Source organism: Bubalus bubalis, chromosome 3 (assembly GCF_019923935.1).
Source record: "Bubalus bubalis isolate 160015118507 breed Murrah chromosome 3, NDDB_SH_1, whole genome shotgun sequence".
Classification (NCBI taxonomy): domain Eukaryota; kingdom Metazoa; phylum Chordata; class Mammalia; order Artiodactyla; family Bovidae; genus Bubalus; species Bubalus bubalis.
In genome coordinates this window covers 107,566,591-107,594,407 of record NC_059159.1, presented here as the reverse complement: position 1 = coordinate 107,594,407, position 27,817 = coordinate 107,566,591, and the positions used below count along the sequence as shown (strand labels likewise).

The following is a 27,817-nucleotide window of genomic DNA, read 5'->3' as shown; positions in this document are numbered from 1 at the left end:
TTAATCTCTTATTCTTCTCTTTGATTTGGTCCTTACCATTTCTGTTCTTTATTGTATGCATTCTTGCATGAAATGTTCCCTTGATATCTTTAATTTCCTTGAAGAGATCTCTAGTTTTTCCCATTCTATTATTCTCCATTTCTTTGCATTGTTCACTTAAGGAGGCCTTTTTATTTCTCCTTGCTCTTCTCTGGAACTCTGAATTCAGCTGGGTATATCTTTCCCTTTCTCCCTTACCTTTCACTTCTCTTCTTTCCCCTGCTATTTGTACAGTGTCCTCAATCACCTTGCCTTCTTGCATTTCTTTGGGATGGTTTTTGTCACTGCCTCCTGTACAATGTTACAAACTTCTGTCCATAGTTCTTCAGGCACTCTGTCTACCAGATCTAATCCCTTGAATCTATTCATCATCTCCATTGTATACCCATAAGGAATTTGATTTAGGTCATACTTGAATGGCCTAGTGGTTTTCCCTACTTCAATTTAAACCTGAATTTTGCAATAAGGAGCTCATGATCTGAGCCACAATCAGCTCCAGGTCTTGTTTTTCCTGAAAGTATAGAGCTTCTCCATCTTTGGCTGCAAAGAACAGAATCTGATTTGGTATTGGCCATCTGGTAATGTCTGTGTATAGAGTCATCTCTTGGGTTGTTGGAAAAGGGTGTTTGCTATGACCAGCACGTTCTCTTGACAAATCTCTGTTAGCCTTTTCCCTACTTCATTTTGTACTCCTATGCCAACCTGCCTGTTATTCCAGGTATTTCTTGACTTATTACTTTTGCAATCCAATCCCCTATGATGAGAAGGACATCTTTATTTTGGTGTTAGTTCTAGAAGGTGTTCTAGGTCTTCATAGAACCAGTCAACTTCAGTTGCTTCGGCATCAGTGGTTGGGGCATAGACTTGGTTTACTGTGATGTTGAATGGTCTTCCTTGGAAATGAACCAAGATCATTCTGTTGTTTTGAGGTTGCACCCAAGTACTGTATTTTGGATTCTTTTGTTGACTATGAGGGGTTACTCCATTTCTGCTAAGGGATTTTTTTTTCCCACGGGAGTGATATAATGGTTATCTGAATTAAATTCGCCCAGTCCTGTCCATTTAAGTTCACGGATTCCTAAGATTTTTATTTTCAATCTTGCCTTTCCTGCTCAACCACATCCAATTCCTTGATTCATGGACCAAACATTTCAGGTTCCTATGCAGTGTTGTTCTTTACAGCATTGGACTTTACTTTCACCACCAGACACATCCACAACTGAGCGTCGTTTTTGCTTTGGCCCGACCACTTCATTCTTTCTGGAGCTATTAGTAATTGCCCTCCATTCTTCACCAGTCTCATATTAGACACCTACTGACCTATGGGGCTCATCTTCCAGTGTCATATCTTTCTGCCTTTCATAGGGTTCATGGGGTTCTTGCAGCAAGAATACTGGAGTGGTTTGTCATTTCCTCCTCCAGGGGGCCACGTTTTGTCAGAACTCTTTACTATGACCTGTCCATCTTTGGTGGCCCTGCAGGGCATGGCCCATAGATTCATTGAGTTGTGCAAGCCCCTTCGCCATGATAAGGCTGGGATCCATTTGACCCACTCCAATGGTGTGCTGGAATCTCTCCTCAGGCAGACTGGAATTCTATGAATTCTTTAGCCTGTGGAAATTTTCCCTGTGCTGTGCTTAGTCGCTCAGTCATGTCTGACTCTTTGCAACCCCATGGACTGTAGCCTGCCAGGCTCCTCTGTCCATTGGATTCTCCAGGCAAGCATACTGGAGTGGGTTGCCATGCCCTCCTCCAGAGGATCTTCCCAACCCAGGAATTGAACCCAGGTCTCCCATATTGCAGGAAGATTCTTTACAGTCTGAGCCACCAGGGACAGCATATTATAGATATTTTTTCCCCCACTGCACTGAAAGGAAGTAAGGCAGGTTTGCCCACTCCACAGCCTTTTCCATGATTGTTCTATCTATTTTTGAATACACCAGTGGGTGAGAGTCCTCCTGGATCCTTGGCATATGACAGATACTGTGTCCCACACTCTCCACCAAGGCACCTTTGTTCCTGGATGGATTTATAATTAGTTGTTTAAGAAAGGAAGAGCATCTTATGCTGTCACAATGCTGACATAACCCCCAGAAATTTTTAAATTTGATGTAGTCCCACATGTTTGTTTTTGTTGCCTTTGCTTTTAGTGTGAAATCCAAAAAAAAATGTTGCCAAGACTGATGTCACGGAGCTTACCCGCTTTGTTTTTTTCTAGGTGTTTTCTGGCTTCAGGTCTTACATTCAAGTCTTTAATCCAAATGACTTGGTTTTTGTGTATTTGATGTTAAGAGAGTAGTCCAGTTTCATTCTTTTGCATGTGGCTGTCTGGTTTTCTCAAAACCATTTATTGAAGAGACTGTTTTCCCCACACTGTGTGTTTTTGACTACTTTGTCATAAATGAATTGAACATGTATACATAGACTTATGCCTGGGCCCTCAATTTTGTCCCATTAGTCTATGTGTTAATTTTATGCAAATACTATACTGTTTCGATTACTATAGCTTTGTAATAAAGTTTGAAATCAAGAAGTGTGATACCTCCAGCTATGTCCTTCTTTCTCAAGAGTGCTTTGGCTGTTTGTGGTCTTTTGTCATTCTATACTTTTAGAATTGTTTGTTCTAGTCCTGTTTTAAAAATGCCATTAGCACTTCAGCAGAGATTGCATTGATTCTGTAGATTGCTCTGCACGGTATAACAATGCGTGGGCATGGTCTACCTTTCCACTTGTTTGTGTCTTCTTCAGTTTCTTTCATCAGTGTCTTATAGTTTTCAGTGTACATGTCTTTCATCTCCTGGGTTAAATTGATTACTAGGTATTTTTTCTCTTTATTACAATTGTGAGTGGGGTTATTTTCTTTTTTTCTTTTCCCCTGATAGTTCCTTGTTAGTGTGTAGAAATGCAACTGTATTTGTATATTGATTTTCTAATGACCCAGATAACCGCAATTGTGTGGTCACTCACCTAGAGCCAGACATCCTGCAGTGTGACATCAAGTGGACCTTAGGAAGCATTACTATGAACAAAGCTGGTGGAGGTGATGGAATTCTAGCTGAGCTATTTAAAATCCTAAAAGGTGCTGGTGCTAAAGTGCTGCACTCAATATACCAGCAAATTTGGAAAACTCAGCAGTGGCCACAGGACTGGAAAAGGTTAGTTTTCATTCCAATCCCAAAGAAAGGTAACGCCAAAGAATGTTCAAACTACTGTACAATTGCACTCATTTCACATGCTAGCAAGGTTATGCTCAAAATCCTTCAAGCTAAGCTTCAGCAGTTCACGAACCAAGAACTTCCAGATGGTACAAGCTGGATTTAGAAAAGACAGAGGAACCAAAGATCAAATTGCCAACATCTGCTGGATCATAGAAAAAGCAAGGAATTCCACAAAAACATCTGTTTCATTGACTACTCTAAAGCCTGTGACTGTGGCTGACAACAAACTGTGGAAAATTCTTAAAATGAAGGGAATACCACACCGCCTTACCTGTCTTCTGAGAAACCTGTATGTGGGTCAAGAAGCAACAGTTAGAACTGGACATGGAACAACAAACTGATTCAAAATTGGGAAAGGAGTACAACAAGGTTGTATATTGTCACTCTGCTTATTTAACTTATATGCAGAGTACATCATGCAAGATGCTGGGCTGGATGACTCACAAGTTAGAATAAAGATTGCAAGGAGAAATAGCAACAACTTCAGATGTGCAGATAATACCACTTTAATGGTAGGAAGAGAAAAGGAACTAAGGAGTCTCTTGGTGAATGTGAAAGAGGAGAATGAAAAGCTGGCTTAAAACTTCATTCAGAAAACTAAGATCATGGCCATCACTTCATGGCAAATGGATGGGGAAACAATGGAAACAGTGACAGATTTTATTTTCTTGGCCTCCAAAGTTGCTGCAGACAGTGACTGCAGCTATGAAATTAAAAGATGCTTGCTCCTTGGAAGAAAAGCTATGACATACTTAGACACCATATTGAAAAGCAGAGACATCACTTTGCTGACAAAGGTCTGTCTAGTCAAAGCTATAGTTTTTCCAGTAGTCATGTACAGATGTGAGAGTTGGACTATAAAGAAGGCTGAGCGCTGAAGAATTGATGCTTTTGAACTGTGGTACTGGAGAAGACTCTTGAGAGTTCCATGGACTTCAAGGAGATCCAACCAGTCAATCCTAAAGGAAATCAACCCTGAAAATTTATTGGAAGGAATGATGCTGAAGCAGAAGCTCCAATACATTGGCCACCTGATGCGAAGAACTGACTCATTGGAAAAGACTCTGATGCTGGGAAAGACTGAAGGCAGGAGGAGGAGGGGATGACAGAGGATGAAGTGGTTGGATGGCATCACCGACTTGATGGACATGAGTTTGAGCAAGCTCTGGGAGTTGGTGATGGACAAGGAAGCCTGGTGTGCTGCAGTCCATAGGGTAGCAAAGAGTTGGACATGACTGAGCAACTGAATTGAACTGAACTATAGGATCTTGCAGCTTTCCTGAATTCGTAAAAAAAATTTTTTGGTGGAGTCATTAGGGTTTTCTATATATAATATTCTATCAGCTTTACTTCTTCCTTTCCATTTTAGATGTCTTTTTTGCTTTTTCTTGCATAACTGCCCTGGTTAGGACTTTCAATATTATGTTGAATAAAAGTGGTGAGAATGGGCATTCTTGTCCAGTTCCTGATCTTAGAGGAAAACTTTTCAGCTTATCACCATTTGAGTTAACTGTGGGCTTGTCATATATGACCTTTAATACATTGAGTTAAGTATTGGAGATGGTTGTTGACAAGATGACTGTGGCTGACCTGTGGACTGGATCTAGGCAATTGGAGGCTCCTCTCTTCCCCCATCCTTGAAACGTACACTGTCAATTGTTTCTACACTAAGATCCATTTAAAGAATGGAGCCTTGAGACAATAATGTGTTGTTGAGAACATCTGGCCTGTATACATGACTAAACTCCTTGAAGGCCTGAATATAAACTTTTTGAATCCTGGCATGCAGGTGTGGAGATCAACTCATCTTGTGACTGTCCAAGACAAGCACAGTATGTAAGTTCCCTTGCTTATTAAAGCTTCAGCCTACCAATCTCGTCTCTTATTTCTCCTTTCCCTCTATGAATGGAAGATTGTTTTGAATTTTACCTGGAAAACTCCTATGGCTACAAACCAACAGTAACATCCCTGTATATTCACTTTGTTGAGAGCTCTTATCATAAATGGATATTGAAGTTTTCATTTGAAAAAAGAAAAATATTTGCTTCTTCTGCACTTCTTGAGATCATATCATCTTTATGCTTTATTTTGTTAATGTAGTATATGATATCAGTTTGTGAATGTCAAACCATTTTTGCATCATCGGGATAAATCCCACTTGACCATGGTATTATGAAACTTTTAATATACTGCTGAATTTGGTTTGCTAATATTTTGTTGAGGATTTTTGCTCTTTGTTCATCAGGGATATTACCTGTAATTTGCTTGTAGAGTCCTTGACTGGTTTTGGTATCAGGCTAAAGCTGACATCATAAAATAAATGTGTTTTTCTTCCTCTTATATATATTGGGAAGAGTTTGGGAAGGATTGGTATAAATTTTTCTTTAAGTTTTTGGTCAAATTCATTAGTAAAGCCAGTGAACAAAAGCTTGGAATTTTGTTTTGTTGGGGGGTTTTTTGGATACTGATAGAATCTCCTTACTAGTAATTGATCTGTTTAAATTTCCTGTTTCTTAATGATTCAGTATTGGTAGGTTGTAAGTTTCTAGGAATTTATGCATTTTTTCTAGGGTGTGTAATTTGTTGGCATACAATTATATATACTAGTGTGTTATGATCCTTTGCATTTCCATGGTATTTGTTGTAATACCTCTTTTATTTCCTATTTTATCTTTTTTTTTTTTTTTTGACTCTTCTTTTTCTTTTCTTGGAAAAATTGAACTAAAGGTTTGTCTGTTTCATTCGTTGTTTCAAAAAACTACCTTTGGTTTCATTGATCTTTTCTTTTGTCTTTCTTGTCTCTATTTCATTCATTTTTGTTCTGATCTTTGTTATTGCCTTCCTATTACTAACTTTGGGCTTAGTTTTTAATTTTCTAGTTCCTTAAGATATAAAGTTAGGCTGTTTAAGATCTTTTTTGTTTCGTAATGTAGGCACTTATCACTGTGAATGTCTGGCTTGGAATTGCTTTTGCTGCATGCCATAAGCACGGATATGTTTTATTTTCATTTTCATTTGTCTTAAGATATTTTTTGATTTCTCTTCATTTCTTATTTGATCCATTGGTTGTTCAGGAGCATATTGTTTCATCTCCATGTTTTTGAGAATTTTCCAGTTTTCTTTTCATTGATTTCTAATTTCATACCACTGTGATTGGAAAAGATGCATGACAGTTTTTCAGTCTTAAAATTATTGAATTGTTTTATGGCCTCAGTACAGTTCATTTGCTCAGTTGTGTCCGACTCTTTGCGACCCCATGGACTGCAGAATGCCAGGCCTCCCTGTCCATCACTAACTCCCAGAGTTTACTCAAACTCATGTCCATTGAGTCGGTGATGCCATCCAACCGTCTCATCCTCTGTCGTCCCCTTCTCCTCCTGTCTTCAACCTTTCCCAGCAGCAGGGTTTTTTCAAATGAGTCAGCTCTTTGCATCAGGTGGCCAAAGTATTGGAGTTTCAGCTTAAACATCAGTCCTTCCAATGAACATTCAGGACTGATTTCCTTTAGGATGGACTGGTTGGATCTCCTTGCAGTCCAAGGGACTCTCAGGAGTCTTCTCCAACACCACAGTTCAAAAGCATTAATTCTTCGGTGCTCAGCTTTCTTTAAAGTTCAACTCTCACATCCATACATGACTAATGGAAAAAACATAGCCTTGACTAGACGGATGTTTGTTGGCAAAGTAATGTCTCTGCTTTTTAATATGCTGTCAAGGTTGGTCATAGCTTTTCTTCCACGGAGTAAACGTCCTTTTATTTCATGGCTGCAATCACCATCTGCAGTGATTTTGGAGCCCCCCAAAATAAAGTCTGTCACTGTTTCCACTGTTTCTCCATCTATTTGCCATGAAGTGATGGGACTGAATGCCATGATTTTAGTTTTCTGAATATTGAGCTTTATGCCAACTTTTTCACTGTCCTCTTTCACTTTCATCAAGAGGCTCTTTAGTTCTTCTTCACTTTCTGCCATAAGGGTGGTGTCATCTGCTGCATATCTGAGGTTATTGATATTTCTCCCAGCAATCTTGATTCCAGCTTGTGCTTCCTCCAGCCCAGCATTTCTCATGATGTATTCTGCATATAAGTTAAATAAGCAGGGTGACAATATACAGCCTTGACGTACTCCTTTTCCTATTTGGAACCAGTCTGTTGTTTCATGTCCGGTTCTAACTGTTGCTTCCTGACCTGCATACAGATTTCTCAAGAGGCAGGTCAGGTGGTCTGGTATGCCCATCTCCTTCAGTATTTTCCACAGTTTGTGGTGATCCACACAGTCAAGGGCTTTGGCATAGTCAATAAAGCAGATGTTTTTTTGGAACTCTCTTGCATTTTCGGTGATCCAGCAGATGTTGGCCATTTGATCTCTGGTTCCTCTGCCTTTTCTAAAATCAGCTTGAACATATAGAAGTTCCTGGTTCATGTACTGTTGAAGCTTGGCTTGGAGAATTTTGAGCATTACTTTCCTACCGTGTGAGATGAATGCAATTGTGTGGTAGTTTGAGCATTCTTTGGCATTGCCTTTTTTTGGGATTGAAATGAAAACTGACCTTTTCTAATTTTGTGGCCTAACATATGACATATCTTGGAGAATGTTCACTGTGCATTTGAGAAAAATGTGTATACAGCTGGTTTTGGATAGAATGATCTGAAAATGTCCAGTCCATCTGGTCTTATGTGTAGTTTAAGTCCAATGTTACCTTATAGATTTTCTATCTTTATGATCTATCCATCAGTGAAAGTGAGGTGTTGAAGTTCTCTACTATTATTGTATTGTTGTCTATTTCTGCCTTTAAGTATGTTAATATTTAGTCCTGTCTAACTCTTTGCAACACTATGGACTGTAGCCTGCCAGGTCCTCTGTCCAGTGGATTCTCCAGGCAAGAATACTCGAGTGGGTTGCCATGCCCTCCTCCAGGGGAATCTTCCCAACCCAAGGATGGAACCCGGGTATCCTGCATTGGCAGGCGGGCTCTTTACCACTAGAGCCATCTGGGAAGCAAATTTCCTCATGCTACCCCTATTTTAGTTGGCAGTCACTGGCCTGTTCTTTTAACCTATCATTTAGCCTTTTCTAGAATGTCATATAAATGAATTTATACAGTAATTGACCTTTAGAGTCTAGCTTCTTTCGCTCAGCATAATGCCTTTTAGATTCATCCACATTTTTGAGTGTGTCAGTAATTTTTTTCTTTTTATTGCTGTGTGTCATTTCATTGTATGAATGAGCCACAGTTTATTTATCCATTTACACATTGTGGGACATTTGGGTTGTTTTCAGGGTTTGGTGATTATTTATAAAGCTGTTATATGTATCCACATAAAAGTGCTTATGAAAATAGAACTTTTCAATTTTCTACGGTAAATACTTGGAGTTGAATTGCTGAGTCATATAAGGGTATATGATTTACTTTATTAGAAATGGACAAATTTTTCCACAGTGGCTGTACCATTTTGCATTTCCAAGAGCAAAGTATGACAGAATTACTTTGCATTCTCACCAGCACTTGGTATTGTCAATTACAAAAAGCCAATTTAGTGTATGTGCATGTCATTATAGTTTTAATTTGCATTTCCCTAATGACTGATGATGTTGAGCATCTTTTTTGTTCTTATTTGTCAGCCATGTATTTTCTTTTTTAAATTTATTTAGTTTTTCTGGGTCTTCGTTGCTGTGCACAGGCTTTCTCTAGTCGTGAGTGGGGGCTACTCTTCGTTGTGTTGCGTGGGCTTCTCATTGTGGTGGTTTCTCTTGTTGCAGAGCACAGGCTGTAGGCACATGTGTATACAGCTGGTTTTGGATAGAATGATCTGAAAATGTCCAGATCACAACTACACAACTACACAAGCTTCAGTAGTTGGGGCACCGAGGCTCAGTAGCTGTGGCTCATGCGCTTAGTTGCTCCATGGCATGTGGAATCTTCCTGGACCAGGGATCAAACCTGTGTCCCCTGAATTCACAGGCCAATTCTTATCCACTGTACCACCAGGGAAGTCCTCAGCCATATATTTTCCTTTGAAATGTCTGTTTAAATCTTTTCCTTATTTCTTCAGTTTTTTTTTATTTTTTATATTTATTTTTAAATTCTTCTATTATTATTATTTTTTTTTTTACTTTACAATATTGTATTGGTTTTGCCATATATCAACATGCATCTGCCACAGGTGTACACGGTTTTAATTAACTTTTTTTTTGAGAGTAATGTTAGATTTACAGAAAATGTGCAAAGATAGAGCAGGGTTTCTTTCTTTTTTTCTGCCACACCATGTGGCTCATGGGATCTTAGTTCCCCAACCAGGGATTGAACCCAGGCCTTGGCAGTGAAGATGCCAAGTCCTAACCACTGGACTGTCAGGGAATTCCCTAGAACAGAGTTTCTACATACCATTTACCTAGTTTCTCTTGAGTCATACTTACATATGATTTTAACATTATTTTTTACAAACTAAGTATTGACTTTTGTACAATTCAGTTCAGTTCAGTCGCTCAGTCATGTCCGACTCTTTGTGACCCCATGAACCGCAGCACGCCAGGACTCCCTGTCCATGATTAACTCCTGGAGTCTACCCAAACCCATCTCCATTGAGTCGATGATGCCATTCAAACATCTCATCCTCTGTCGTCCCCTTCTCCTCCTGCCCTAAATCTTTCCCAGCAGCAGGGTCTTTTCCAGTGAGTCAGCTCTTCACATCAGGTGGCCAAAGTATTGGAGTTTCAGTTTCAACATCAGTCCTTCCAATGAACACCCAGGACTGATCTCCTTTAGGATGGACTGGTTGGATCTCCTTGCAGTCCAAGGGACTCTCAAGAGTCTTCTCCAATATCACAGTTCAAAAGCATCAATTCTTCGGCACTCAGCTTTCTTTATAGTCCAACTCTCACATCCATACATGACCAAAGGAAAAACCATAGCCTTGACTAGACGGATGTTTGTTGGCAAAGTAACGTTTCTGCTTTTTAATATGCTCTCTGGGTAGTCATAACTTTCCTTCCAAGGAGTAAACGTCTTTTAATTTCATTGCTGCAGTCACCATCTGCAGTGATTTTGGAGTCCCCCCAAATAAAGTCAGCCATTATTTCCACTGTTTCCCCATCTATTTCCCATGAAGTGATGGGACAAGATGCCATGATCTTAGTTCTCTGAATGTTGAGTTTTAAGCCAACTTTTTCACTCTCCTCTTTCATTTCCATCCACTTTGTGTCATAAGGGTGGTGTCATCTGCATATCTGAGGTTATTGATATTTGTCCTGGCAATCTTGATTCCAGCTTGTGCTTCTTCCAGCCCAGTGTTTCTCATGATGTACTCTGCATATAAGTTAAATAAGCAGGATGACAATATACAGCCTTGACATACTCCTTTTCCTATTTGGAACCAGTCTGTTATTCCATGTCCAGTTCTAACTGTTGCTTCCTGACCTGCATCCAGATTTCTTAAAAGGCAGGTCAGGTGGTCTGGTATGCCCATCTCTTTCAGAACTTTCCACAGTTTATTGTGATCCACACAGTCAAAGGCTTTGGCATAGTCAATAAAGCAGAAATAACTGTTTTTCTGGAACTCTCTTGCTTTTTCGATGATCCAGCAGATGTTGGCCATTTGATCTCTGGTTTCTCTGCCTTTTCTAAAACCAGCTTGAACATCTGGAAGTTCACAGTTCACGTATTGCTGAAGACTGGCTTGGAGAATTTTAAGCATTACTTTACTAGCGTGTGAGATGAGTGCAATTGTGTGATAGTTTGAGCATTCTTTGGCATTGCCTTTCTTTGCAATTGGAATGGAAACTGACCTTTTCCAGTCCTGTGGAAACCCACCCACCCACTGCTGAGTTTTCCAAATTTGCTGGCATATTAGTGTAGCACTTTCACAGCATCATCTTTCAGGATTTGAAGTAACTCAACTGGAATTCCATGACCTCCACTGCTTTGTTCTTAGTGATGCTTCCTAAGGCCCATTTGACTTCACATTCCAGGTTATTTGGCTCTAGGTGAGTGATCACACCATTGTGATTATCTGGGTTGTAAAGATCTTTTTTTGTATAGTTCTTCTGTGTATTCTTGCCACTTCTTAATATCTTCTGCTTCTGTTAGGTCCATACCATTTCTGTCCTTTATTGAGCCCATCTCCGGAAGAGATCTCTAGTTTTTCCCATTCTATTGTTTTCTGAGATTTTTTTGCATTGATCGCTGAGAAAGGCTTTCTTATCTCTCCTTGCTATTCTTTGGAACTCTGCATTCAAATGAGTGTATCTTTCCTTTTCTCCTTTGCTTTTCACTTCTCCTCTTTTCAAAGCTATTTGTAAGGCCTCCTCAGACAGCCATTTTGCTTTTTTGCATTTCTTTTTCTTGGGGATGGTCTTGATCCCTGTCTCCTGTACAATGTCTCGAACCTCCATCCATAGTTCTTCAGGCACTCTATCAGATCTAGTCCCTTAAATCTATTTCTTACTTCCACTGTATCGGAGAAGGCAATGGCACCCCACTCCAGTACTCTTGCCTGGAAAATCCCGTGGATGGAGGATCCTAGAAGGCTGCAGTCCAGGGGGTCACTGAGGGTCAGACACGATTAAATGACTTCCCTTTCACTTTTCACTTTGATGCATTGGAGAAAGAGATGGCAACCTACTCCAGTGTTCTTGCCTGGAGAATCCTAGGTACGGGGGAGCCTGGTGGGCTGCCATCTATGGGGTTGCACAGAGTCGGACACAACTGAAGTGACTTAGCAATATAGTCATAAGGGATTTGATTTAGGTCATACCTGAATGGTGTAGTGGTTTTCCCTACTTTCTTCAATTTAAGTCTGAATTTGGCAATAAGGAGTTCATGATCTGAGCCACAGTCAGCTCCCGGTCTTGTTTTTGCTGACTGTATAGAGCTTCTCCATCTTTGGCTGCAAAGAATACAATCAGTCTGATTTCAGTGTCAACCATCTGGTGATGTCCATGTGTAGAGTCTTCTCTTGTGTTGTTGGAAGAGGGTGTTTGCTATGACCAGTGCATTCTCTTGGCAGAATTCTATTAGTCTTTGCCTTGCTTCATTCCGTATTCCAAGGCCAAATTTGCCTGTTACTCCAGGTGTTTCTTGACTTCCTACTTTTGCATTCCAGTCCCCTATAATGAAAAGGACATCTCTTTTGGGTGTTAATTCTAGAAGGTTTTGTAGGTCTTCATAGAACTGTTTAACTTCAGTCTCTTCAGCGTTACTGTTTGGGGCATAGACTTGGATTACTGTGATATTGAATGGTTTGCCTTGGAAACGAACAGAGATTATTCTGTCATTTTTGAGATTGCATCCAAGTACCGCCTTTCGGACTCTTTTGTTGACCATGATGGCTACTCCATTTCATCTAAGGGATTCCTGCCCACAGTAGTAGATATAATGGTCATCTGAGTTAAATTCACCCATTCCAGTCCATCTTAGTTCGCTGATTCCTAGAATGTCAATGTTCACTCTTGCCATCTCCAGTTTGACCACTTCCAATTTGCCTTGATTCATGGACCTAACATTCCAGGTTCCTATGCAATATTGCTCTTTACAGCATTGAACCTTGCTTCTATCACCAGTGCTATCAATACTATTAACTAAATTCCAGATTTTATTCATATTTTTGCTATTAACTAAATTCCATATTTTAACCAGTTTTTTTCTGTTAATAACCTTCCCTTGCTCCCTGTTCCAGGCTTAGATCCAGGACACCTAGAATTAATTTTCTGGTCTTTTTAAAATAAGTCTTTGGGTATTTTCACCTTCTTGGAGAAGTTGTGTCTGGAGCCATCTCACCTGCTCCCATCTGGAATGATATATTTATAGATCTCCTCCATTGTTGCCATGTTGGGATTTCCCTTTACATTTATCCTGGGGGTTCCTTTCACCTCCCTTTGAGTTTGACCTCTTTTTTTTTTGGATCCAGTGATTTCTCTAGTTCATGCCTTTCTTTTTCTTTGTTTACTATCTCATTTTGGTTCAACATATCTTTTGGAAGTCTTTAGATAAAGGGAAGATGGAAAAGATTTTTGCATAGATAACTTATTCTACCTTCACTTTTAATTGGTTTTTCAGGGAGTGATGATTAATTTTATGTATCAACTGGGCTAGTGGTAGAGCACCTATTTATTTAATCAAACACTAATATTTGAAACACTGAAAATATCTTGTGGCTATAATTAAGATCTTTATTAAATTTTAATCTGTCTCTCTTTTTTTTTTTAGCCACCCCAAGAGGCACGTGGGATCTTAGTTCCCCAACCAGGGATCAAACCCACACCTCCTGCATTGGAAGCATGGACTCTTAATGACTAGACTGACAGGGAAGTCCCATAATTAGGATCTTTAATCAGCTGATTTTAAAGGAGATTACCCTTTCAAGGTAAAGGGTAGCTAGATAAGGATTTCAATATGTATTTTAGTTTTTAAGTGACTAAATCAAGTTTTAAGGCCTTATAGCAAAAACTGAAGTTTCCTGGAAAAGAAGAGATTTTGTCTCAGGATTGCTCCATCAACCCTTGCTGTGTTTCCAGCCTGGAAATCTGCCCTATGAATTTTAGAATTGCCTTTCCCCACAGTTGTGTGAGCCAATTTCTGAAAATAAACCTGCCATCTATGTCTTTGTCTCCCCCATCCTATTTCTCTAGAGAACACTGACCAGTATACAGGGCATATAGAATTATAAGTGAAAGTTGCTCAGTCCTGTCTGACTCTTTGTGACCCCATGGACTATACAGTCCATAGAATTCTCCAGGCCAGAATACTGGAGTGGCTTGCCTTTCCCTTCTCCAGGGGATCTTCCCAACCCAGGGATCGAACCCAGGTCTCCCACGTTGTAGGTGGATTCTTTACCAGCTGAACCACAGGGAAGCACATATAGAATTATAGGTTGGCAATTAATTTCTCTCAGGATTTTAAAGGCATAGTTCCATTAGTTTCTAGCTATCAGAATGCTATTGAGAAATTTGATACAATTTTGAGACTTGAGCTTTTATATAAAATTAATTTTGCTGTCTGAAATTATAGAATCTAGTCATCATCCTGGTGGTCTGAAGTTGCATGGTCAGGTTCATTTTCATCCATTGTGCTGGGCACTCAGAATCCCTTTCAGTCTGGAAACAAACTCATATCCTTTAGCTCTAGAAATTTTTCTTGACTTATTTGTTTGAGGGGTTTCTGACATCCATTGTCTCTATTTTCTCTTTCCGGAAGTCCTGTTGTTTTGATTTTGGATCTAATGGTCTTCAAGTTTTCTTATTCCATTTTACCTATTTTTAATCTTTTGGGGATATTTCTTCAACCTTATCTCCTAATAACTCTGTCTGTCTTAGTTTCTAATTTATACAATTATGCTTTTAATTTCCAAGAGCTCTTTTATGTTTCCAGAATATTCATTCTTTTTCCATATATTTATTTACTCACTTAAAAACTAAAATATATATTGAAATCTTTATCTATATGCCCCAAACAATGAGTATTATAAATTACCATTTTCTTTGTTATAAATCTAAAAACTGAAAGTTAAATTTGCATGGTTTCTAGAATATTTGGTCTATAAAATTTAGTAATGCATAGATATTTGTTTTGATGCTGTTATGCATCATAAGCTGTTTGTAAATTTTGGAGAATAATTCTTTATATGTCACTTGCAAACATTTTCTCCCAGTCTGTGGGTTGTCATTTCATTTTGTTTATTATTTCCTTTGGTATGCAAAAACTGTTGAGTTTAAGTAGGTCCCTTTTATTTTTGTTTTTATTTCCATTATTCTGGGAGATGGATCAAAAAAGAAGTTGCCATGATTTATGTCAGAGTGTTCTGTCTATGCTTTCCTCTAGGAGATTTATAGTGTCTGGTCTCACGTTATGTCTTTATTCCATTCTGAGATTATTTTTGTTTATGAAGTTAAAGAATGATCTTTTTTTTTTTTTTTAAACATGTGGCTGTCCAGTTTTCGTGATAGGCAGACTACCTAAATAGACATTTTTCCAAAGAAGACATACAGATGGCTAACCGGTACATGAAAAGATGTTCAACATCCCTAATTATTAGGGAAATGCAAATCAAAACTACAATGAGATATCACCTCACACCAGCCAGAGTGGCTATCATCAAAAAATCCACAAATAATAAATGCTGGAGAGAGTGTGGAGAGAAGGGAACCCTCGTACACTGTTGGTGGGAATGTAGATTGGTACAGCTGCTATGGAAAATGGTATGGAGGTTCCTTAAATAACTGAAAATAGAAGTACCACATGACCCTGCAATCCCACTCCTGGACGTATATCTGGAGAGAAACATGATCCATAAGGATACATGCACCCTAATAGTCATTGCAGCACTGTTTACAATATCCATGACATGGAAGCAACCTAAATGTCCATGGACAGAGGAGTGGATAGAGAATATGTGGTGTGTATATATATATATAAACAATGGAATATTATTCAGCCATTAAAAGAATGAAATAATGCCATTTACTATAACATGGATAGACCTAGAGAGTGTCATACTGAGTGAAATAAGTCAGAGAAAGAGAAATCTTGGATGATAGTCCTTATATGTGGAATCTAAAAAGAAATGATACAAATGAACTTACAAAACAGAAAGAGACTCACAGACCTATAAAATGAACTTACGGTTGCTGGGGGAAAGAGACAGGGAATTTGGGATCAACATTTATACACTGCTGTATTTAAAATGGATAACCAACAAAGACCTATTGTATAGCACATGGAACTCTGCTCAATGTTGTGTGGCAGCTTGGATGGGAGGAGGGTTTGGGGGAGAATGGATATATGTATATGTATGGCTGAATTCCTTCACTATTCATCTGAAATCACAATATTGTTAATTGGCTATACCCCAATACAAAATAAAAAGTTTAAAAGAAAAAAAAATTTAGCAATGCAAATGCATGGTACAGAAGTTTGAATGTTGCCATTTAATTTTTGTTTCACATATTAGAAACTTAAAAGAAAATTCTGTAAGTATTGATATCCCTAGTTAGTATTTAATAACAGTTTAAATAAATGTTTATATGATGCTCACATTATGGAAATGCCTTGTTTTGTTTGAAGTATAACGCATGTCCTTGAATGTGTTTCCAATGCATAGATGCTATTTTTACTGATTATTTTTGCATTTAATTTCATCTCTTTATGCAAACATTTGCATATGCTATCTCATTTTTCTTAACTGTTACACTAATCCTAGTTAACCCTAAAATATAACACAGGTCTATTTCCCTGGGTATACTAACATGCCAAGATGTTCCAGTCCAATATGTAACCGTGTAATTTTAACATCTACTGTTTTCATACTTTCTTATTCTCATTTAACACATGCAGCTCTTAAGTTCTTGTACAAAATCCAACTATCTTTTTTTTGTTTCCTACTTTTTCCCTGCATAAATCTCTTCCTTTGCCACTGCTTTCTTCGTCTGTATAGAGCCTTCATATATGAGGTTGTATAACACATACAGGTTATATACATATGTAGGTGGTTATATAGCATAAGGGGTTAGAAGTGTGGGCTCTTTAAGTTGGCTAGCCTCCCTACATTTATTTATTTAAATTAAAAATTTTATTGAAATATAGTTGATTTACAGTGTTGTGTTAGTTTCGGATACATAGCAACGTGAGTCAGCCATACATATACACACATTCCAAAGGGCTCCCCTAGTAGCTCAGATGGTAAAGCATTCACCTGCAATGCCGGAGACTGGGTTCGCTCCTTAGGTCAGGAAGATCCCTTGGAGAGGGAAATGGAAACCCACTCCAGTATTCTTGTCTGGAGAATTCCGTGGCCAGAGGAGCCTGGCAGGTTACAGTCCATGGGGTTGCAAAGAGTCGGACACACCTGAGCGACTAACACACATTCATTTTAATTTTTTTCTGAACTTTTTATTTTGTATTGGAGTATAGCTGATTAACAATATTATGATAATTTCAGGTGAACAGTGAAGGGACTCAGCTATACATATACATGTATCCATTCTCCCCCAAACCCTCCTCCCAACCAGGCTGCCACATAACATTGAGCAGAGTTCCATGTGCTATACAGTAGATCCTTGTTGATTATCCATTTTAAATACAGAAGTGTGTACACGTTGATCCCAAACTCCCTAACTATCTCTTCCCTGGGGCAACCATGAGTTTGTATTCTAAGTCTGAGTCTCTTTCTGTTTTGTAAGTAAGTTCATTTGTATCATTTCTTTCTAGAGTCCACATATAAGGGATGTCAAACGATTTTTCTCCTTCTCTGTCTGACTTACTTCACTCAATAAGACACTCTCTAGGTCTAGGTTTTAGAAAAATTTGGAGGCTTTATACATTTTATTATTTATATATAATATAGGTTATTAGATTATGTTTGCTCAAGACTACCATGCCTATTTACTAAGTCTAACATGATACAAAGGGTATCCACTCTGTTTTTGGATTCTTTCCCATATAGGCCATTACAGACTATTGAGTAGAGCTCCCTGTGCTATACAGTAAGTCCTTGATATATAGTAGTATGTGTATGTCAATTCCAATTTCCCAATATATACCTCCTCCCTTACTCCCTGGTAACCATAAGTTTGTTTTCTACATCTGTGACTCTGTTTTGTAAATAAGTTCATTTGTACCCTTTTTTTTCAGATTCCACATATAAGCATTATCTTACAATATTTGTCTTTCTCTGAAGGCTGCAGTCCATGGGGTCACTGAGGGTCGGACACGACTGAGTGACTTCACTTTCACTTTTCACTTCCATGCATTGGAGAAGGAAATGGCAACCCACTCCAGTGTTCTTGCCTGGAGAATCCCAGGGACAGGGGAGCCTGGTGGGCTGCCGTCTATGGGGTCACACAGAGTCGGACACGACTGCAGCAACTTAGCAGCAGTAGCAGTCTGCCTTCACTCAGTATGACAATCTCTAGGTCCACTCATGCAAATGGCATCATTTTCTTCTTTTTTATGGTTGGGTAATATTCCATTGTATATACATGTACCACATCTTCTTTATCCACTCCTCTGTTGATGGACGTTTTGGTTGCTTCCGTGTCCTGGCTATTGTAAATAGTGCTGCAGTGAACACTGGGGTGCATGTAGTTTAGAGCTGCATTTCTTTAATAATTAGTGATGTTGATCATCTTTTCATGTGCTTTTTGGCCATCTGTAAGAATGTTCATTTTTGTCACAGCATTCTGGTTATGTTTCATGGGTGCCATATAATTTATTATCTTTGAAGATGTGTGGGAAATTAAAATTTTTTTATTGTGGTAAAAGTCTCATGAAAACATACTATTTTAACTGTATTTAACTGTACAGTTAAGTAGCACTATGTATGTTCACATTGTTAATGCAACTCTCACCATCATCCATTTCCTGAATTTTTCATCTTCCTAAACTGAACCTCTGTTCCCATTAAACACTTAACTTCCCATCACCCTTCCCCATCTACCCTCCCCACCACTCGGCCCCTGGCATCTACCAGTGTACTTTTCTGACTCTCTGAATTTGACTATTCTACGCACCTCATGTAACTGGGATCAAACAGTATATTTCTGCACCTAATGTATATTGGAATGGATTTTTAAGGTTAACTTAATATAGCTTACAAACAGATTGTATATTCTATTTTTTTCTTTCCTGTGCTGTACAGTAGGCCCTCACCAGCCATCTACTTCATACGTAGTAGTGTACAAACATCAATCCCAATTTTCCAACCCTTTGGTGTCCATATGTTTATTCTCTATGTCTCTTTCTATAATTCTGCTTTGCAAACAGGTTCCTCTGTACGGTTTTTCTAGATTCCACATATATGCATTAATATATGATATTTGTTTTTCTGACTTACTTCACTCTGTATAACAGTCTCTAGGTCCATCCATGCCTCTGCAAATGTTACTATTTTGTAACTTTTGCTTCCCTGGTGGCTCAGAATCTGCCTGCAATAAAAGAAACCTGGGTTTGATCCCTGGATTGGGAAGATCCCCTGGAGAAGGAAATGGCAACCTAGTCCAGTATTCTTGCCTGGAAAAGTCCCTAGAGAGAGGAGCCTGATGGGCTACGGTCCATGGGGTTGCAAAGAGTCAGACACAACTGAGTGACTAATACTGTACTATGGCTAAGTAATACTTTATTGTATATATGTATCACGTTTTCTCTATCTGTTCATCTGACAGTGGACATTTAGGTTGCTTCCATGTCTTAGCTATTGTCAACAGGGCTTCAGTGAACATTGGAGTGCATGTATCCTTTCAAATTATGGTTTTCTCTGATACATGTTTAGGAGTGGGATTGCTGGGTCATATGGTAGCTCTATTTTTAGCTTTTTAAGGAACCTCCATACTGTTTTCCATAGTGGCTGTACCAGTTTACATTACCACCAACAGTGTAGGGGGGTTCCCTTTTCTCCACACCCTCTCCAGCATTTATTGTTTATAGATTTTGTGATGATGGCCATTCCAACCAATGTAAGGTGATACCTCATTGTAGTTTTGATTTGCATTTCTCTAATAATTATCTATGTTGACCAACTTTTCTTGCATCTCTTGGCCATCTGTATGTCTTTTTAATTTTTTTTATTTTACATTGGAATATAGCCGATTAACAGTGTTGTGATAGTTTCAGTTGGACAGCAAAGGGACTGAACCATACATATACATGTATCCATCTCTCCTAAACACCCCTCTGATTTAGGCTGCCATATAACATTGAGCAGAGTTCCCTGTGCTATACAGTAGGACCTTGTTGGTTATCCATTTTAAATATAGTAGTGAGTACACATTGATCCCAAACTTCCTAGCTATCATTTACCCCATTCTACCCACCTTGGCAACCATAATTTTATTCTCTAAGTCTATGAGTCTCTTTCTGTTTTGTGAGTCAGTTCATTTGTATCGTTTCTTTTTAGATTCCACATATAAGGAATGTCATATAAGATTTCTCCTTTTCTCTCTGACTTACTTCACCCAGTATGGTCCTCTCTAGGTCCATCCATGTTGCTGCAAATGGCATTATTTCATTCTTTTTAATGGCTGAGCAATATTCCATTATATATATGTATCATATCTTCTTTATCCATTCCTCTGTTGATGGACATTTAGGTGCTTCCGTGTCTTGGCTATTGTAAACAGTGCTGCAGTGAGTGAACATCAGAGTGCAGGTATCATTTATTCTCTGGGTATATGCCCAGGAGTGGGATTGCTGGGTCATATGATAGTTCTATTTGTAATTTTTTAAGGACCCTCCATACTGTTCTCCATAGTAGCTCTACCAATTTATATTCCCACCAACAATGTACGAGGGTTCCCATCTCTCCACATACTCTTTAGCATTTATTGTTAGTGGATTTTTTTATAATAATCATTTTGACTGGTATGAAGTGATATCTCATTGTAGTTTTGATTTTTATGTCTCTAATAATTAGCTTTACTGAGCAGCTTTTCATATGCCTCTTGGGCATTTGTATGTTTTCTTTGGAAAAATGTCTATTTAGGTCTTTTGCTTATTTTAATTGGGTTGTCTTTTTGATCATGAGTTGCATGAGCTGTCTGTATTTTGGAGATTACTCCCTTGTTAGTTGCTTCATTTGTAAACATTTTCACCCATTCTGAAGTTGTCTTTGTTTTGTTTATGGTTTCCTTTGCTCTTCAAAAGCTTTTAAATTTAACTAGGTCCCATTTGTTTTTTTGTTTTTATTTTCATTAGGAGGTGGGTGAAAAATTATCTTGCTGCAATTTATTTCAATGAGTGTTCTACCTTTGTTTTCCTCTAAGAGTTTTATAGTATCAGGCCTTACATTTAGGTCTTTAATCCATTTTGATTTTATTTTTGTGTACAGTGTTAGAGTGTTCTAATTTTATTCTTTTATATGTGACTATCCAGTTTTCCAGCACCACTTATTATGAGATTATCTTTCAATTCTGGTTTCCTCAGTGTGTATGCCTAGCAGTGGGATTGCTGGATCATAAGGCAGTTCTATTTCCAGTTTTTTAAGGAATCTCCACACTGTTCTCCACATGTACCCCAATGTTCATCACAGCACTGTTTATAATAGCCAGGACATGGAAGCAACCTAGATGTCCATCAGCAGATGAATGGATAAAAAAGCTGTGGTACATACACACAATGGAGTATTACTCAGCCATTAAAAAGAATACATTTGAATGAGTTCTAATGAGGTGGATGAACCTGAAGCCTATTATACAGAGTGAAGTAAGCCAGAAAGAAAAACACCAATACAGTATACTAATGCATATATATGGAATTTAGAAAGATGGTAACAGTAACCCTGTGTACAAGACAGCAAAAGAGACACTGATGTATAGAACAGTCTTTTGGACTCTGTGGGAGAGGGAGAGGGTGGGATGATTTGGGAGAATGGCATTGAAATATGTATAATATCATATATGAAATGAGTCGCCAGTCCAGGTTCGATGCACGATACTGGATGCTTGGGGCTGGTGCACTGGGATGACCCAGAGGGATGGAATGGGGAGGGAGGAGGGAGGAGGGTTCAGGATGGCGAACACATGTATACCTGTGGCAGATTCATTTTGATATATGGCAAAACCAATACAATATTATAAAGTTAAATAAAATAAAATTAAAAAAAAGATTATCTTTTCTCCACTGTATATTCTTATTTCCTTTGTCATAGATTAGGTGGCCTTAGAAGCATGAGTTTGTCTCTGGGCTTTCTATCTTGTTCCATTGATTTTTCTGTTTTTGTGCCAGTACCATATTGTCTTACTGTAGTTTTATAATATAGTCTGAAATCAGGGAGCCCGATTCCTCCTGATTCATTTTTCTTTCTCAAGATTGCTTTGGCTATTCAGTCTTTTCTGTCTTCATACAAATTAAATTTTTTTTTGTTCTAATTCTGTGAAAAATGCCATTGGTAATTTGAGATTGAGGGTGCATTTATATGTAAAAATTCACTGAACTCTGCAGTTAGTAGCTGTATACTTTATTAAAGTTATACTTCCAACATTGAAAAAAGGTACAAAGTGTTGAGATTTTCTGAGACAAGTGAGATGCCCACAGGCTGACCAAGGGTGATGATGGGGGGAGGGAGCTGGGGATCATAGACAGCTTTATGGCACTGACGTAGTATTTGAGTTAAGCCTCAAAATAGTGGTTCCTAACAGTTCTTGGATCTGTCACTGTAAATTTGATGGAAATTATAGCCTTTCTCTTCATGAAAAAAGCCCCCATATACACAAAGGCATACTCAACTTGTGCATATTATTTCATGTATAATATACATCTATGACCCTTATACAATCAATGGGTAGTGCACTCAAGGACCCATGCTTAGATAAATGGGTAGATTTACAAATAGGAGGGGATAAGAGTGGGATTCCAGTTAAGAAAAACCCTGTAGGAAGAACAGGCATCGGCTAGCACATGTGGATACTAGAGACAGCAAGGCAAGAGACAGCAAGAATCCTCCACAATCCATTTCAGCAGAATTTCCCATTGATAACTCAACCCAGGACTGAGTCCCAGCACCAGCTCTGCAAGTGAAATGACTGCTTATAGCATGGCTCCCAGCTGTAGTTACAAAAGCTAATACCATGCTTGCTTATGAGAATCAGTTTGCCACTCCAGTACTCTTGCCTGGAAAATCCCATGGGCATAGGAGCCTGGTAGGGTGCATGCAGTCCATGGGGTCGCGAAGAGTCTGACACGACTGAGCGACTTCACTTTCGCTTTTCACTTTCATGCATTGGAGAAGGAAATGGCAACCCACTCCAGTGTTCTTGCCTGGAGAATCCCAGGGACGGGGGAGCCTGGTGGGCTGCCGTCTATGGGGTCTCACAGAGTCGGACCCGACTGAAGTGACTTAGCAGTAGCAGTAGCAGCATTAATATTTTACATTGAGTATTTACCAGGAATGTCTTTTTGCTTTCTAATGATTTTTTCCATAGTGTATGAGTACACAACCTCTTAAGCTTCTGCTGCTTGGGACACTCAAGAGATGTTTTGGATGTATTTTTTTTTTTAAATCATTGTTCTTCTGTCAGTGTTGTGTCCGACTTTTTGTGACCTTATGAACTGCAGCACACCAGGCTTCCTTGTCTTTCACTATCTCCTGGATTTTGCTCAAACTCATGTCCATTGAGTTAGTGATGCCATCGAACCATCTCATCCTCTGTCGCCCCCTTCTCCTGCCCTCAATCTTTCCCAGCATCAGGTTCTTTTTCAGTGAGTTGGCTCTTTGCATCAGGTAGCCTAAGTATGGAGCTTCGGCTTCAGCATCAGTCTTTCCAGTGAATATTTTTAAAAAATAATTTTCTTTATTTTTGGCTGTGCTGGGTCTTTGTTGCTGCAGGGCTACTCTCTCGTTATGCTGCACAGGCTTCTCACTGCCATGGCTTCTCTTGTTATGGAGCACGGGTTCTAGAGCACAGGCTCAATAGATGCAGTGCATGGGCTTAGTTGCTCCATGGCATGTGGGATCTTCCCAGACCAGGGTTTGAACCCGTGTCTCTTGCAGGTGGATTCTTTACCACTGAGTCACCAGGGAAGCCCCTACAGATGTATTAACTGCTTAAAATATTCATTGTCCCCCTCTGCTGTGTCTATTCCTATATGAAAAGTATATTTCCCAATTCTTTGACATCAGACTTGTCTGTGTCTTTTGCTTTGGCCAGTGGAATGTGAGCAGAAGCTCTATAAACCATATTTAAGCACTAGCTTTCTGAGCTCCATGGTTCCATTATCACTTTCTTCTGCCATAAAAGTGGCATGTCCTAGAGGATGCTCTGGATCCCCAATCCAGAGATTTGGGGATTGTTACCACAATATAACACAGTGAAAGCTGACTAACACCAGGACATTTGGGAAAAAATCTTGAGCAAACAGCAGGATCTGTTATTGAGTCTTTTCTCAGGGCCTGGAGAATTTTCTCTCAGTTTTCATCTATCATGAGAGTCAGTTTATTTAGCAGTCTAGAATATGTAAAAATGAGGAATGTCAAAGTTACTTCTTTTTTATTAACAAAAAGAAAAAATATATAGACCATAAGCCACAATTGAGAACAAAATATTTTATTTCTCTCAATAAAACTATAGTTTACAATAGTATTTACTAAATAAATTATATAATTTCTCTTTTACAAGCAATAAACTAAATCACAAATATTTCAAAGACAATGTATGTACACGACATAAGGCCTTTTATAAATAGCTTTGCTTATCTCATTTCACTAGTAAACAGTGAAAAAATCTTTATAGAAGCTAATTTTCTATAAAGTATATGCAGACCTATTACACTGATCTTTATATGAAACCAATTTAAACTTTTAATGACATGGGCTATGATTATAACTTTGCAAAAAAGAATAGAATTTAGACTTTATTTACCATTTTGCATGGATGGATCTTTAAAAAATATATGCGCAGATTATATATGTTGCTTATGGATAATCACTGGATGCATGCAAAATGAAATAATGCAAGTGTCAATAGGAAAAGAGCACTTCCAAGTCCAAAAAGGTGATTGGCAATGGTATAGAAAGCAGCTTAAACAGAGTTCATGCAGTTCTTCACAGTTCAGCAAGCAACAGCAAATGCCGGAAGAGTGTGGTATTTTTCACATCTGCTGATCAGCCTTTCTGCCAAGGCTCCCCTGACATCTTGCAGACTCCAAGTCCAGTTGATTATGATTCTGTGCGTAGTGGGGTTCAGCCGTTTCCTTTGGGTAATTCTGGAGTGGAGAAACTTCTTTCCCACGACTGTGTTCATGTCTCCTCCATCTGCCAAGGTGGTCACCATTTTCACTTACTGGGTGGGGAAACAGGAAAGGAGATGTAAGGCTAAGTTTTGGCATTGATTTATAATGGTGCCTGATGAGTAGGAACACAAGTTCATTCATTCTCTCAATGACTCGTACCTGAGAAACATGCAGGTAGAAGTGAGAGGGCAATAGGCCTGGGATGGATTCTCTTTTTTTAAAAGAAATTTTAATTAATTAATTTGGCTGCACTTGGTTTCATTTGAGGCATGTGGGATCTTTCAGTTACGGCATGTGCTATCTATCTAGTTCCCTTGATGAGGGATCGAACCTGGTCCCCTGCACTGGGAGGGTGGTGTTTTAGCCCCTGGACCACCAGGGAAGTCCCTGGGATTGATTCTTTTGCAATGATAAGCATCTAACTTCTGCAATATCTAAATTCCACCAAAATTTATCAAGTTCTACCACATCACAGCTCAGGGCTAGGGATTTGGAAGGAAATAACGCTGACTAAGCTCTCCAAGGGCACAGTGCTTTGGGGTTGTGCTGTGGTATATCGGTCCTGAAGTAAATCAGAGCAACCTGAACATGGTCTGGAACTCATGGACCCTGTGCTCATTTTCACACACTGTCCCTGTGGCTGGGGAATAAAAAATACGTCCAGCAAATATCAGACCTAAAATGGTAGCCGCTTAAGATCAGAGGCAGCTAATTCAGCCTCTGACAGTTGTACTAGGATATATTTATGAGAAGTGGTACCATGTTCAGGCAGATGTAACTGCTTATATCTATTGATCCTCTAATTATTACAGGACAGTATCCAAGTTACCATCTTTGTACTTCATTTGTTCCATCTGTAAAATGAGAATAATAAATCCTGCTTTATAAGTGATAAACTTTTTTTTAATAGGAAAATAGTGTCTGGGTACAAATATATACACAGGGTACACACAAATTATATACATATAATTTAGTGCCTGGCATATGTTAGTGTCCCTAACATAATGGTTAAGAAGGTTGTAGCTGGGACCACAGACATTGTGCGGCCCAACACAGTCATCTGGAGACTGAAAAAACTTGAGTCCAAAGTTTGAAATGACTGAAAATTATAGGAAAGAAACTGTGTCAAACAGGATTTTGTTTAAAAGTGAGTATTTCCTCTTGTAATTTGAGCCTTTTTGAGTTGTAACTTTTATTTACCACTTTGTTTCATAGTTGAGACTGCTCCCTCTTATTAATCAAAATTGGAAAGGTTCGCCTGCCTAAGTGTACAACATGTTCACACTGCTACTCAAGCTGTATCTGAAAGATTATTTAGTATTAGGTGGTGTGCGCTCTAGCAGTGGGCAAAGAGGAAGTTGCTCCATTTCTCAGGACAGATGTCTGTAAGGTCGACTTCATTTAGGCTTGACCAGTGGCATAAAAACACCCACATAAAACTGCAAGTTTCTTCTAATTAGATTTGAGTCCTGCTTTCTTTAAAACCAAAAGGAGGTGATAATTCAGCTCTCCTTAGCCGATAGATCCCAGCTGGGGTTCCGTGTCTGGTTTCTAGTGCCAAACTGAGGCGGACACTGACCAGTCTGAGCCCTGCCTGAAAGAACCATCAGTGGAAGGTCTCCACACCCAGGGCCCCGTGGAATTGGTTAAGACCTGGGCTTTGGGGTCTAGAAAATAAAGAGATTTCAAGAGAGAACATGACAGTTGTCTTTGAATATCTGAAGGCTCACTTTGGGGAAGAAAGAGGCACTCGCTGAACGGTCACTGCAAGGGTGACACTGTCACCAAGAGCAGCGGCCCAGGCGGCCGTGATCCTCGGGGCAGGAGCACCAGAGTGTGTGAAGTGAGCAGGCTGGGAAGAGGTCACCCCTTCAATCTCCTTCCATCAAGTGTTGTGGTACTCACACTGCCCTCCCCTCCCCCCGCCCTAGGAGCCCAATCTGTCATCTGTTGAGACTCAAGTGAATGTGTTAGTCACTCAGTCACATCCGGCTCTTTGAGACCCTATGGACTGTAGCCCTCTAGGCCGCTCTGTCCATGGAATTCTCCAGGCAAGAATATTGGAGTGGGTAGCCATTCCCTTCTCCAGGGGAGCTTCCCGACCCAGGAATTGAACCTGGGGCTCCTGCATTACAGGTAGATTTTTACCATCTGAGCCACCGGGGAAGCCAAGGGTGAGAAAAAATGACTCCAAGACCAGAACTGGGACAAATTTGTAGAAGCCAGTTTTGCTTCAATGTGGAAATGTTTTCTAACTAAAGAAATGAGTAGTCTCTGAGGGAGGAGGCCAGGTGAACTGGTCTCTGGGTGGAGCTGAAGCAGTGGACCCAGGGCAGCAGGGAGGCACTCGATGACTGGTGGCCAGTGACAAGGGCTCGGGCAGGCGGGGCGTGGTGGGGGGGGCAGTGCTGGCTCAAGTGATCACAAAATTCCATTACAACCACAAGACTATTAAATACTGTTTGTAAAAGAGCGGATCACAATAAACTGTGGAAAATCCTGAAAGAGATGGAAATACCAGACCACCTGACCTGCCTCTTGAGAAATTTGTATGCAGGTCAGGAAGCAACAGTTAGAACTGGACATGGAACAACAGACTGGTTCCAAATAGGAAAAGGAGTACATCAAGGCTGTATATTGTCACCCTGCATATTTAACTTCTATGCAGAGTACATCATGAGAAACGCTGGGCTGGAAGAGGCACAAGCTGGAATCAAGATTGCCAGGAGAAATATCAATAACTCAGATATGCAGATGACACCACCCTTATGGCAGAAAGTGAAGAGAAACTAAAAAGCCTCTTGATGAAGGTGAAAGAGGAGAGTGAAAAAGTTGGCTTAAAACTCAACA

General features: G+C 39.3%; 1 protein-coding gene, 1 long non-coding RNA gene and 1 other non-coding gene across 8 annotated transcripts in view; 1 reads left to right on the top strand and 2 right to left on the bottom strand.

The window, feature by feature from the left end:
• LOC102398554 overlaps positions 1-27,817 on the top strand; it is a 161,094-nt gene that overhangs the window by 105,853 nt on the left and 27,424 nt on the right. The gene's annotated exons all lie outside the window — the stretch shown is intronic.
• Positions 9,542-9,613, bottom strand: TRNAE-UUC. Its single transcript has one exon. It is a non-coding gene; the product is annotated as a tRNA-Glu (tRNA).
• Positions 24,267-27,817, bottom strand: part of PIP5K1B (phosphatidylinositol-4-phosphate 5-kinase type 1 beta) — a 338,893-nt gene continuing 335,342 nt past the window's right edge. For both annotated transcript variants that reach the window (XM_025281590.3, XR_006549919.2), the window contains one exon: positions 24,267-25,017. In XM_025281590.3, coding sequence (XP_025137375.1) covers positions 25,015-25,017 — 3 coding nt within the window. In that variant the 3' untranslated portion in view covers positions 24,267-25,014. The remainder of the gene's footprint in view (positions 25,018-27,817) is intronic.